Raw genomic sequence first — 13,893 nt, forward strand, 5'->3', positions numbered from 1 at the left:
GTGTATGCAAATAAACACTTTAAAGATATTTTTATATAATTTTAAAATAATTGATATGATGCCATTTTTTTATTTACTAATTAATTGAATTTTTTATTTCATATACTAGGATCCTATTTAGTGATCTTATTTCGTCACGTCACTAAAGAGATATTAATTAAATTGCAAAAGAAAAGAAGAAAAATAAGTATTAATAACTCGAGTAATCATCATAATTTTGTGAATTCTTTCCTAACACATTATTAATTTTAAATTTTTCTTTAATTTTTTAATCATTCAATTTAATTTTTAATGATAAATTTTCTCAACTATTTATTTTTTTTTCACAATTCAACAATACAATCATTACTTTTTTTTATACTTTTTCTCATAATTCAACATTACGATCATTACAAACCAATTAAAATCAAAACTCAACTCATCTCAACTCTAAAACCAAACACACTATATTAATTTTGGTTGGCTCGGGAACGGATGGGTGTTAATGTGCATGTGGGGTCTGCGAATGCCTTCGTAGTCTTTCCTAATCCAACCCCTCAATTAATTACGTCCCACCGTTGACGTTTTACTTCTAATCACACTCTTCCAATAAAATCCAAAATCATCCCAAAATTAGAAATCCCAAATCCAAGAACTTAATTCCAAACATTATTATGGGATTGTAGTTTAGCTAGCGGAAGATATTGACACAATTGATCTAGGAAATTTTCAGTGATTTTCAATAAGATTATAAGAGTCAATCTCTTTAATAATTGTCATGTTGTTTCTAATTATATTAATTTCGATTGATTCTTTCTGCATTACCATTTCGAGGCGGGAATGCTTAACATTATCTTGAACTAATCGCGATATTACCGTGTGATGGGACGGTTAAAACTTTCTTTTTTCTTAATATTTGGTGAAAGCCGGTTGAAAACTTTTCCACACCAAATTGAGATTAGATGGACTATTGGTATTGGGGTCCCTTTTGACTTGGACACGTTTGACCAAAAGAAAGGGGGCAAGAAAGAATTGGTGCGCAATCATCGGAAGGGGCGTCTATTGCGGTTCAAGCGACCGCCCCGGCCCGGAGTTTCGGGTCAAATGGGTCCGCCTCAGACAAGCCTCATCCTTATCGACAGGGAGAATTTCTTTAGGGGATTCCATGCTTCAATAGGCTTAATTTAAAGGTTCTTCTTGGGCCAGATTAGGCCCAAATTGAAATTATTAGTCGCCTTGCTTGAGCTACATCCCACTGTCGTCCGATGGTAATCAACAGGTTCAAGGTGTGATTCTTGTTATGAAACTTTTTATGTCATTTTATTACTTATTAGAAGTTCTATTACATTGTATTAAACTCACGTGTCTCCCTTATAACTTAAAACTAGTCCTCAATCCCGCGCTTTTGCGTGGGTGCTTGCGGTAATTCGAATTTTTAACTGGAAAAGAGTTAGAAATGAGACTCGTAGATTTGTGTGTCAAGAAATTTAACAATATCTGCCTTTTTATTTTCAACGAAAAGTCAATATTTTAAATTTAATTGTAAAGAAAGCAATGCAACGTTTAGGATAATAATAATAAATAATTAACACATGACGATATACAAATGAATATAATTAGAACAATGACGCTAATATTATATATCCTCTCGAATGTACGTAAATATTGTGAATGGGAGTCAAAACGATAAGAAATCATGATAATGGGACGTATAACAGTTTTCTTATTTCATATACATTTCATCGAGGCGCTTAAACCCACAAAACGATCCTTACGATCATCGCATCATGGTATATATTGCTTCCAATTTCTGTGATTTGTTCTTCCACCTCCCCCATTGTTTGGTCCGCAATAAGCTGAAGTTCCCCCTGACTAATAATGGTTACACCAGAGACATTTGCTATGGCTTCTCAAAAACCATCCTGAAAGGGACAATCATTAGTCATATTACTACGGAGCCAAAAAGGAAACAAATATCGAAATATGCATAGAAAAGTAAATCTTCAACTGATGCCCTGAGATAGAGGCGCAACAATCATCAGCTCTGACTGACTCATTTGGCTTAATCGGATGATGTGTAGACGATCAAGGATAGAATGCAACAATTCAATGTGGACTTCCACGGCCATAACAACAGTAAATCATCCATAACCACATCACAATTACAGTATTGTGTGATTTGAGCATGGTCCTAGGTAGGGGTGGCAATTCGTGTCGTGTCGTGTTTATACGTGTCGTGTCTAAACATGTTCGTGTCATCAAAGTCATAACCCGTACACGACACGATTATTAAACGGGTTAGGTTTTGGAAACCCATACACGACACGTTTATATCCGTGTCAACCCGTTTAGACACGTTTAAACCCGTTTATCGAAACGTGTCATAATAGGTACACGTATATACGACTCGATTATAAACGTTATCAGGACACGTTAACACAACTTGTTTATCCGATCAACTCAGTTACCCGGATACATTAACAAGACATGTTTATCCGATTAACTCGTTTATCCGAACACGTTAACATGGCATGTTTACACGTTAACACGACATGTGTTGGATTGGATGAAAGAAAGGAAAATAAATTAGGTTAGGGACTTAGGAAGTTATGATTACATGAGGATATTTTGGTAAATCCAAATACATAAACGAACGGGTTACATGATTATAGTAACACGATTAAACATGTTTAAATAAACAAGTTTAATCGTGTATAATCGGGTTACACAGGTTCAACCCGATAAGACACGCTTATTAATCGTGTTTAAACGGGTTGGACCCGTTTAGACCGATTATCAAAAATGTCCAACCCAAACCCGTTTAACTTCGTGTCGTGTTATCGTGTCGTGTGAAATATTGCCAGCCCTATTCCTAGGTGCCTTTGCTCCCTAGCTCCCTAGCGATATTGTGGTGGAAGTGGGAGATACATCCTTACATTTTGACTATTATTTTGATAAATCATCATGTCATGTTTGATCTTTATTATTATAGATATGAAGCCTTTCCTTATCGTTTTGGAGCATAATATGAATTTCGCTGACTACCTTGGGCTTCGACAATCTTGCCTTCACTGCAACGTAGTTACCACTGAAACCGCAAGCTTTTGGGGTTCATGATCTCTTCGTCATTATTTTCATCTTTGACTGCTCTACCTCACGAGGGAAGATTAAATTGGATGGGTTGCAAATTCTTATATTTTAATCTTTGAGGATTTCAAATCATATTTGGTTGTTTGATGTTTTGTAGTAAACATGTTGCAAATTTTTCTAGATAAACGACCTAGTTTACTATGATTTGATAGAAAAACCTCTATAAATAGTTGTTCTCACATACACATGTCTATTGTGGTTCTCGATGATGGTTCTGAAGTGATTCCTACGCAATGTGCGAACTCTATGACTCGTTATCTATTGTTTTGAGAAAATAATAGATAACAACTAAGGCATGCACTGCAATAAGTGTTATTTCAATCTGAATCTTGCACATTATCTATAACTCACATTACTTATTTCTTTTATTATTTCCCTTGAAATCTAATTAGAATTTTCCCATGTGATTTTGGTATATTAGTCCCATCGTTTTTTTTTTTGCGAATAAATTTCTCTGATCAGCTCAGATGGCTCGATGTTGTAACCTTCAAGCAAAATTTCGGCTTTGAATTTTGTTAATGGAAAAAATCTACAATTTAGAGAGTTTTACCAATTAGTAGGTCTAATATTGTGTGGAGAACCCGGAATCCCTGCTTGTGCGGACTTAACCAAGTGGAGAAATCACCAATATATATTCAACAACAGCAAAATAAATAAAATGGATACCAAGAATTTAACATGAAAACCTCCTCGATGTGAGGAGTAAGACCATGACCCGACAAGGACTTCCACCAAACTCCACTATCATCAATAAACGAGAGTATATACAAGGAGTCCTTCCCTACCAATTAACAACTAGGGGCATACACAACTCAATCAACGCAATTTCTCATCAAGAATCAACTTCTTGGCAACCACAACTAAGCCAAATGTTAGTATATGAATTGAAGAGATTTCACCAAAACCGGGGCCAAACTGTCTAGGCTCAAAATGCAGGCTGCAGGTCTCCTTTCCCGATTTCCACCGTTCAAAATGGAAAGCAATGAGTGTAGAGCCTTCCCTCAAATTTTGAGCATGATCCAACCGTGAACGACTTCACGCCGACGACTTTTCCGAAGCTGGTCGAAGCAGAACCGAACAGGCAGTGCTTCTGTCCTCCTATGTTCGCTGTAGCTGCTGAGCTTCCTTCGTGCTACAGTTGCTCACCAAAATTTGCACTAATATCCCCCTAACTCCTTGATTTTATGTGGGTGCTTCTCAATAAGTCCATCGACTTAAGCCCAATAACCATCCATGTAAATTTTAAACTCATATGGGCTTTGACCACTTTTAACATAGAATGGACCGATCCAACAAATTTCTACGACTGAAACCTGCATTAATAAGATTTTATTGAATTTCTGAATATCACTCGATAACGTACATTTAAAAAAAGCATTTTTTTTTCCCAATCAAGGGGGCCAACTTGCTCTTGCATTGCGGAGAGAGGAGGGGGCCTGGAAAGCTCTAGCTAGAGAATCGGACAAGAGACAAGTCACTCTCTCAAGTAACACTTGTAAAGCAACGCTCAACCCACTCGGATCGAGATCTTATAAAAATCATAATACACCGTACATATATACATTATAGTGAAGAGATACCAAATTTGCGGGGCCCGTTTTACCGAGTCTTCGTCCTTATCCATCCTAAAATTCTTTATGATTCCTCTATTTCACTTCATACCTTTTTTCTCTCTCTATTTTACTTATGTATTCATTTTCTGCAAATATACCTTTTGATAATATAATTTTGAGGAGAAAATAGGCGGGCAGTGGATATTAACTTCAGGGTTTGACAAAAGCATTGCATTAAGAGCTCCACCAATGAGGAGGAGGAACTTACAAGAAGGGTAAACGATGTTTACACTGATTTTATCACCTGATATTATTGTAAAGTAATATTACAACGACATAAATTTTTAAAATATATATATAAAATAATATCTCTACGCATCATTAATTTCTTCTAATATTTTAAAGAGGACAAAAAATAGATCGTGAGAAAATAATCGGTTTGGAGGAATATAATTTTAAATAATGCTTTTTAGTAAAAATGGATAATAAATACTATCTGAGTTCATATCACTTTACATGTTAATAAAAGACTTTTCGTCCATTTGCTTCTACACTATTGCATTTCTTCACATCATTGTGGTAAGACAATGAAACACCGATACTTTCTTGTTTTTTATATTTACAAGATAATGATTAATTAATTTTTTAAGATTAAATAAAGGGACATAAAATATTGTTATAGTGATAATCGAACTTAGAATATAAATTAAATGATGGTGAGAGTTTTTGTATTAAATCATCAATTTCTCAAATAGGGATATTAAATTTTATATAACGATGATAATTACTAACAAGGAGAAATTATCACTTAGATAATATATATATATATATATATATATTTCACGAAAAAAATATATACAGAATTAATTTTTAATAGAAAAATAAATGACCGCCTGGAGAGAGTAAAAAAGCTGTCCCATGTTTATAGGGCCAACGTAAGCACTATTCAAATGGGGGCGAAGAGATATTTAAGGCTGCACTTCCCCTATAAATTAACGAGACGCTTCTGGAGGAAGGACCACGGACGTAGCATCCAACAGATCAAAGAAGGAAGAAGCGAAAATGGTGCTACTGGAGAAGCTATGGGACGACGTCGTGGCGGGGCCGCAGCCCGACCGCGGCCTCGGCAAGCTCAGAAAGATCAGCACCCCTCAGCCGATCTCGATCGCGAGAGGTTCCACCGGATTTTTGCCTTTAATTCTTTTCGCGGATATATAGCTTGAGACTGAACCAAAGCGGGTTAGGACAGCCTACAAGATTGTTACTTAGCTATACGAACGCCGAATTATATATATCTGGCATATCGAAGAATCGTAAATACTGTAAGATTCGGAAGGATCATCCCATGATCATAGATTTGAAGTAAGCTTTATCGAAGCTTTTGTCTTCCTAATAAACCGTATGCCATAACAAGCTTGCTCTAGCTCGAGGTGATCGATATACGTTTCTTAGTTCGTCTTATATGTAGCGATATGCCTATTCGAAAATTTAATATTAGTTTTATGTAAATATAGCTTGTTTAATTTTATTGTTTTGGGCGATGCAATATGTTGAGTATGGTGGTGTTGTATATGATGATGTTATATTATTATTATGGCTATTAATATTAATGAAATTAATGTTGTGCGGGATGTGTAGATGGGGAAGCGGATAGCAGCCGCAAGTACCAGCGGTCGATGTCGATGCCGTCAAGCGGCCCCGGGACTCCGGCGACGCCGAACACGCCCACGACTCCGTTGTCGGCGCGCAGGGAGAACGTGTGGAGGAGCGTGTTCCACCCCGGCAGCAACCTCGCTACCAAGAACATCGGCGGCGAGTACTTCGACAAGCCCAGTCAGCCCAACTCTCCCACTGTTTACGACTGGTAATCAGATTGGCCGGGCCCAGTGGCCCATTAAATATTCTCTTTTGAAAATGCCAAAACTACCCTTTTTCTTCTTTTTTCTAATCATTAATCTATCCATATAAAATAAAATTAATTTGAGTTGCAACAAATGTAATTATATGTAGCTAAATCCCTTAATAATTATAATTAATAAAAAATTAAATAATAATATATTAGTGTATATAAGAATCATTTAACAGGATAATATAAATGAAAACTGGTTGGACCAAATTAATTACAATTTAATTTCTTTACAAATAAACATTTCAAATTAAACTTGGAAAAAGAATTTAAAGGAAAAATCACTGCAAGGGATAATGATAAGATATGTTAACAATGATTGAATAAAATTAGGTTCACAGAACTATTATTACGTCTGTAATGAAAAATGTTTGAAATGGCAAGAAGTTATAAAGAAATTATAAAATTGGCAAAAAAAAAAATCAACGTCATATTACAAAATAAAGGACTTTTAAAGGCTCAAAGTTCATGAAATTTTTTAATCTAATACTATATGTGTTTTTAATTTCTTTAGAGATATTGCTAACCATAATAATGCATGACAGTGTATAAATCTAAAAGTCTAATGGTCTTATGATTATCCTTTTTATTTCATTATATTTATAAATCCATTTTAATAAGATTGAATGAGTGAAAGATTTCATCATATTATAAGCAACGAGCTACTAAATAGTATTTGAAATAAATTCGTGCATCGCACGGGATATAAGTCTTGTCTTACTTATTATTATATCTTAAAATTTGTGATATGGTCTCAGGCTTTACAGTGGCGAGACGAGGAGCCAGCATCGCTGAGGTGATCGAGACTCCAAATGTCTGATGAGGTCGGTACAAGATCGCACGATGTCAGTGGCGGATATGTAAATAGGGTTGCTTTTTGGTTTCTTTAACTATCGTCAAATGCATCCTTGCTAGTTCCCTATCTATCGAGCGATGCAAGCTTCTAATAATGTTGCTTTTTAAGTATCGGGATGTAATATTTTGCTAATTATGATGCACGGTGCTACTGCTATGGTCTTTCGGTACTTTGGGTCTTCAGGACTAAATTGTGATATGGTGGTATACGATGCAGTTACTCAATATGTTCGTGATCATATGTATGATCAAATTAAAAGTCGTCAATATCAGTATCAATATGTTGGTGGATTGCCATCAAAGTAATATTTTATTTTATTTTATTTTTTGGGAGAGCTAATAGACCTGCATTCCGCTACTCAGCAGTCAAAATACGTGCAAGATCCAAAACATCTGCAAGACTTCGTTCATCTTATGTTGTCACATGTGAGATGTGAGCTCGTTGCCCTGCTCGAATCACATCACAATGTTTGCGATGAAATGGTATTGCTTTGAAGGTGGAACGAGGATTCATCTCGTCCTTTGGTTATATTTCCTGGTGGTGGTGATGGTTGAGAGGAACCTCATCTTGACCTTTGGGGTCGTATCCGGGAAATTTTTGCTGTACTTCTTCAGAGTCACGTCAGTCCTTTTCGTATTTCGTGGTTCTTTGTATTAACAGTCCGGTGCTCGACCTCGTTTCATTGACCACGGCTCATAGAGCTTGCCTGCTTCCCAGCAGTTTGTTCCCCTGGAGAGTGTCAAACCTGGAACCTACTCATCGAAACCTCGACCAAAAACTAATCAATCCTTCACGACTGTGAAGAGGAATCTGAGGGTTCCCAGGAAAAGACCTCCCAAGTGCTCCAACAATCGACTCCTGCAGAATTCCCTCCGAATAATAGATCAATCCTGAAGGTCTAGATTCGAGCTCAAGTACTGTCCTACCCTGGTGTACTCAACCTGCAGCACAGCATTGAGTATGGACTCACTCTGGATATCCTCTCCTCGGAGTTCACATTGCCAACTCCTCAGAAGGTCATAGCGCTTTCAGAGTATTGGCTGAAGGAAGTATAGAGTTTCTACGAGTTCCAGTACCTGTCGAAAGAGGGAGATGCCGTGCAAAGGATTTGGCAAGCCATGGCACGTAAAGTTCCAACCATGCGAAGGAAGCTTCATAAGGCAAGCTGGTTTTCTCATCACACGGGGCATGTTGAGTAGAGATCCGCTTGGTCCAAACAGTACGATTTCTTATGAGAGTAATTTTTTTGTGGTTTTGCTATCTGTTTGTGCAATGTTGCAATTAGCTAGGAGACACAATTCGTGCTGCTTGAGAAAGAGACAGGCAATGCCTTAATTCCCAATGTAACATTAGATTAAACTTTGATGTCTGGAAAAGAGTTGGCGATGATGAAGAGAAGAACATCCTTTTAAGTTGTTCATCAGTAAATAGAATTAGTCATAAACGGCGGCAAGATTGTGCCATAAATTCATAATAATGTACTATACCCTTCATGTTTTGCGCCATTGCTCTGCCTTTATGCCGCTGGAAAGGTTTCCGAGTAAAATCTTCCCTTTACCAGATCCTCAGGCAGATTAATGAGCTAAATGTCCTGCTTTCATGATTATAAACCTTATCTGTTGTCCGGGAAAACGATGAGGTCCGTTTTGCATAAACACCAGCTTTCCAAGGATGATGCAACTACGCTAAGATTGCACCAAAAAAGGGCACCAACTTTGCCCTCAGCCTGCAAATTTACCGACGCAGAGACCACAGCAATCTGGTGGTACAAGTCCGAAAAATTATTATAGACGGTAAAGATATAATGCGAGAGGTAGGTCTTTGATTAAAAGATAGCTACGACACGAAAATAACGTCTCAGTAGCAAGTGAGCATCTCCCAAGGACAATATTCGACCAAGAAACCCCCACCTCGCGCTCTAACACAAACTCTCCTTCCTCTCACAGTAACTTAATACCAGCCTCTCTAACGGAATCAATCACAGCCTTGACTTTGCCGTGATACTTCTGTTCTCTCTTCAGATGAACCGAAATGGCCGGGATTCCTTGGAGGAGGAGACGCTCTCCAAGTATCTTGCCAATCTTGGCAGCAGCAGCCACATCCCGAGTGGACTCCATGCTCGCTCTCAGGGCCTTCTCCTGCGAGCTAGCAGAGGAGGCAACCGTGGCCGTTGGAGAGTGGATCACTTGCGCGCTCACGAACTTGTTCGTGAAGTGCATCTTCAGAACATAAGGCTTGAGGAAGTCCACGATCCTTGGGGGCCTTGCCGGCGGAGGAATCACCATTTTGCCTGTGAAAGCAAAAAAACAATCAGAAAATGACCCCGAAACCGAGAGCGATATCATTGACACAGGAGAAAGATAGATATCAGAGTACTCTTAAATCTTAACTCGGATAAATTAGCATAGCTAGCTACAGCACTCAAACAATTATCCCATTTTACGAGCATTCATCACTTGACCGGATTAGCTCGATTGGATTAGTAGATTGAAATCCATTTAAACAGAACCATTGACTTTGTGCTCATTTCCACCCGAAACGGAGGGGACTCAGTGGATATGACAATGTGCCAGACCAGTGCGGTCTTCGAATACATATATCTGCTATCTGCTCTATTGCAATGAAATCAGAAATTAATTTCACCAGGAAAAAAAAAAGAAATCAGAAATTAAAAACACAAACATAGAGCAACAGCTAGCGAATCAATCATGTATACAACAACAATCGAATGACTAAATTACACCATTAATCAGTGAGTGAAATCGTTGGAAATAATTAGCACGGCTCAGTCACCTCGTCGGAGGGGAGGGAGCAGCAGCAGCACTTCAGATCGCGCGAGGAAAGGAGGATCTAGGAAGAAGAAGAAGAAGCAGCGGCAGCAGCTCGGGCTCTTATTAGGGCTCGACTCGGAGAGCGAACAGCAACGGCTCGCCGGCGAGACGATGAAGAGAGCGACTGAGTGGCAACTGAGCAAAGGGAGGGGAAGGTGAGCACTGAGCTGTGGTCCGTGCGGGGTGTTGCTTGCGTCCGAGCACTGAGCAGCTTGGGGGACGAGAAGGCCGGCCCAGCACGAGAAGGATCAGGAAGGAGTGCTGCGGCTGTGATGTGACGTGGGGGCTTCAAACCCTACATTCTACCAAAATGAGGATGGAAATATTTAGGAAAAATGGGACTGACCTTTTTATTATGCATTATATATTGAAATAATTTCATCTTACAGCATGAAAAAAATAAAATAAAACAATATCTGCCAGTATTCCATTAAGAAAAGAATAGAATACTAACGTGATAACTTTTTCTGAATGATTTTACTCAAATGGCAATTGGAATAAAAACAAATAAAATAAAATAAAAATAATATAAACTTTTTTTAAAAAGAGAGCCTAGAACTAAAGAAAAGGGTGGGGATGCCCCGTCGGCTAACCACCCACCCCTCGATCGAGATCGCTGGCTGGGTCAAATCTTGTCATACACGATTGGGGGGTGAGTGGTGGGCGCCCCATCCTCCAATTTGAGGGATCACAGCGGGCCTTAGGTGCTCTTTGAGGAATTCACTTCGGCCACCCACCATTCGATTAGGCTGGGATCTCTCAAATTAGGGGTTCCCACCCCTCACGGAGAAATCCAATGCACTAGCTGCTAGTTCCACGGGGCTAACGGAAGCGTAAAAAGGAACAGAAATTCAAAATTTCTTACCCGTGAAACTAATTCCAAGACCTACTAGAAGAGTAAGAGTAAATAAAAGCGTACCTGGAATATTTAAAGTTGTCGACCGAGCGTCCCACGCGTGACGCCTCTACTGGTATCCACACCGACTTTGTCGACGAGTTTTCGAGATCGGCGGTGCTAGCGACCAACACTCGAAAGAAACACCCCGATGCGACACCCGAAATTTATTAGACTAGTAGGATTAATTCAAATTGAACAATTCAACTTGAATTTCCTTACACTTATACACGTACACCCATATACATGTATATATATCTCTTATATCTAAACATGCATGCTGCCCCTTTTATAAGCAATATGGGGAAGACAAATTCAAAGCCCCACCGATGTGGGATTAAGGAGAATCAAGGCTCCAAGTGACATGTGTAAGTCTAGGTGACATCATTTAATTAGTCCATGTGTATAGCTAAGTGTTATCATACAATTGGCCCATGTTTCTTTCTATAATTGGCTCCAAGTGGTTCCATAAAAATAACCACTTAGCACACCATTAAATCTAATAAATCGGGTCTAATTAATCGGCAAATTTAATCTCATTAAATATCCGATTAATCGGTCGCACCATAAATCATCTAATCTTTATTAGACAATTTTGTTGTTTCAAAATATCTCGTCAAGTTAGTCGTAGTGTGTGACCCTGTAGGTTCCCAATTACGTTGATAGTAATATCGAAATCTCTATTTTAATATTACAAACAGTGAGCGGCATCTAGCAATGCATCACTGTTACTCAAGTAATCGGAAAGTCAATTTCTCGACGAACCTCGTGACCTATATTACCGTGTAATATAATCCATTGTCCTCTATATCTCTATTGAGCCCAAGGCATGGTCGATGACATCCTTGTATGGCTTAATATCTCTCTTTCTTGATTTACCGGGTAAGTCTATCAGAGCAAATGAGCTCGATATCATTATATCGACTCATTTGGGTATGCATACACTTTTAGACTTAACCACCAAGTGGCCGTGAGATATCGCTCCCGTTTCGTAGGAGGGACAAATCCTATCTTGGTCACTCACATTCTTTTCCATGCTTTGTGGCATACCCAATAACTATCTTTATAACCAACCAGTTACGGTGGCGTTTGACAGTATCAAAATATACGACATTACACGTAGGAATCCATGGTGACCTCAAGTCAAAGGACCATTACACTATAGTCACTTTGAGATATGCTAATGACAGTCACGTAACAACCCATGTAGCAATCTCATGGCGGGTCAGTCCAATACACATTACTCTTAATGTATACATGTGGTGTGATTTGATATCTCCATATCCATGACCTATGAGATTTGGTCATCAATCAACACTCACACTAGTCTAACCGTATTACCGTTGTCCTAATTAACGATAATACTTTGACTATGGACATTTAGGAATAATGTTCAGTAATTATAGGATCTCACAATCAAGTCACACTTGATGCCTATTGAACCTACTATTCCAAGGAAATTATTGTGTAAAATCATATTTAGCGCAATCTACACAATAACAGATATGCCTCGTTTTATAATGAAATAGATATCATATTACAAAACTGATTATAGATTGCCTCTAGGGCATACACCAATTCCCAACAATCTCCCACTTGCACTAGAGCCAATCTGGCACATGTCTTATGCCAATAGATCTAGTGTGAGCCTCGTGCTTGCGCTGCACAAGAGGCTTCGTAAGTGGATCTGCGAGATTCTCATCTGTTGGTATTCTGCATATCTTCACATCTCCTCTGTCGATGATCTCGCGAATGAGATGGAAGCGCCTGAGTATATGTTTGGATCGCTGGTGAGACCTGGGTTCCTTAGCTTGCGCAATGGCTCCATTGTTGTCACAATAGAGATCCACTGGGTCTGCGATGCTAGGAACCACAACAAGTTCTGTCACGAACTTCTTGATCCAAACGGCCTCTTTTGCAGCGTTAGAGGCAGCAATATACTCGGCCTCTGTGGTAGAATCGGCTACTGTCTCCTGTTTGGAACTCTTCCAACTCACAGCACCTCCATTCAGGCAGAACACATACCCTGACTGCGATCTACTGTCGTCCTTATCGGTCTGGAAGCTAGCATCGGTGTAACCTCTTACAACGAGCTCTTCTTCGCCTCCATATACCAAAAACATCTCCTTAGTCCTTCGTAAGTACTTAAGGATGTTCTTTACTGCAATCCAGTGTCTTTCACCTGGATCTGATTGGTATCGACTCGTCATACTCAAAGCATACGAGACATCTGATCGAGTGCATAACATAGCATACATGATGGATCCAATAGCTGACGCATATGGAATCCTATTCATGCGGTCCCTCTCCTCTCGAGTAGAAGGACTCTGAGCCTTCAAAAGGCTTATGCCATGTAACATAGGCAGCGACCCTTTCTTAGAATCATGCATGCTAAAACGCCGAAGCACTTTATCTATGTATGCACTCTGACTTAGGCCAAGCAGTCTCCTGGATCTATCTCTATAGATCTTGATACCTAGCACATAGGTAGCTTCGCCTAAGTCCTTCATAGAGAAACACCTTCCCAACCAAGTCTTCACAGACTGTAAGGAAGGAATGTCATTTCCGATCAGAAGTATGTCGTCTACATACAACACCAAGAAGATCACTACGCTCCCACTAACCTTCTTGTAAACACAGGGTTCATCTTCATTCTTAATGAAACCAAACTCTTTGATTGCATCATCAAAACGAAGATTCCAGCTCCTGGAAGCTTGCTTCAG

The 13,893-nt window shown here is 38.9% G+C and overlaps 2 protein-coding genes across 2 annotated transcripts; one reads left to right on the plus strand and one right to left on the minus strand.

Annotated features, from left to right (window-relative positions):
- Window positions 1-5,671: 5,671 nt before the first annotated feature.
- Window positions 5,672-7,745, plus strand: LOC116208328 (auxin-repressed 12.5 kDa protein-like). Its single transcript, XM_031541705.1, has 3 exons — window positions 5,672-5,856; window positions 6,321-6,546; window positions 7,347-7,745. The coding sequence occupies exons 1-3, from the start codon at window positions 5,745-5,747 to the stop codon at window positions 7,381-7,383; spliced, it is 375 nt and encodes a 124-aa protein (XP_031397565.1). The 5' UTR covers window positions 5,672-5,744; the 3' UTR covers window positions 7,384-7,745.
- A 1,459-nt stretch (window positions 7,746-9,204) lies between these two features.
- On the minus strand, window positions 9,205-10,614 carry LOC116208329 (50S ribosomal protein L18-like). Its single transcript, XM_031541706.1, has 2 exons — window positions 10,238-10,614; window positions 9,205-9,734 (listed from the first exon to the last, which is right to left on the minus strand). Exon 2 carries the CDS (start codon window positions 9,727-9,729, stop codon window positions 9,385-9,387), a length of 345 nt encoding a protein of 114 aa, XP_031397566.1. The 5' UTR covers window positions 9,730-9,734; window positions 10,238-10,614; the 3' UTR covers window positions 9,205-9,384.
- Window positions 10,615-13,893: the final 3,279 nt, after the last annotated feature.

Source organism: Punica granatum, chromosome 5 (genome assembly GCF_007655135.1).
Source record: "Punica granatum isolate Tunisia-2019 chromosome 5, ASM765513v2, whole genome shotgun sequence".
Lineage (NCBI taxonomy): Eukaryota > Viridiplantae > Streptophyta > Magnoliopsida > Myrtales > Lythraceae > Punica > Punica granatum.

Excerpts from the sequence above, each read along its gene's own strand:
- LOC116208328 (XM_031541705.1), top strand. The coding sequence starts at position 5,745 with ATGGTGCTACTGGAGAAGCTATGGGACGACGTCGTGGCGGGGCCGCAG. Across the intron at positions 5,857-6,320 it reads GCCGATCTCGATCGCGAGAG|ATGGGGAAGCGGATAGCAGC; the intron begins GTTCCACCGGAT and ends CGGGATGTGTAG. Across the intron at positions 6,547-7,346 it reads TCTCCCACTGTTTACGACTG|GCTTTACAGTGGCGAGACGA; the intron begins GTAATCAGATTG and ends ATATGGTCTCAG.
- LOC116208329 (XM_031541706.1), bottom strand. The coding sequence starts at position 9,729 with ATGGTGATTCCTCCGCCGGCAAGGCCCCCAAGGATCGTGGACTTCCTC.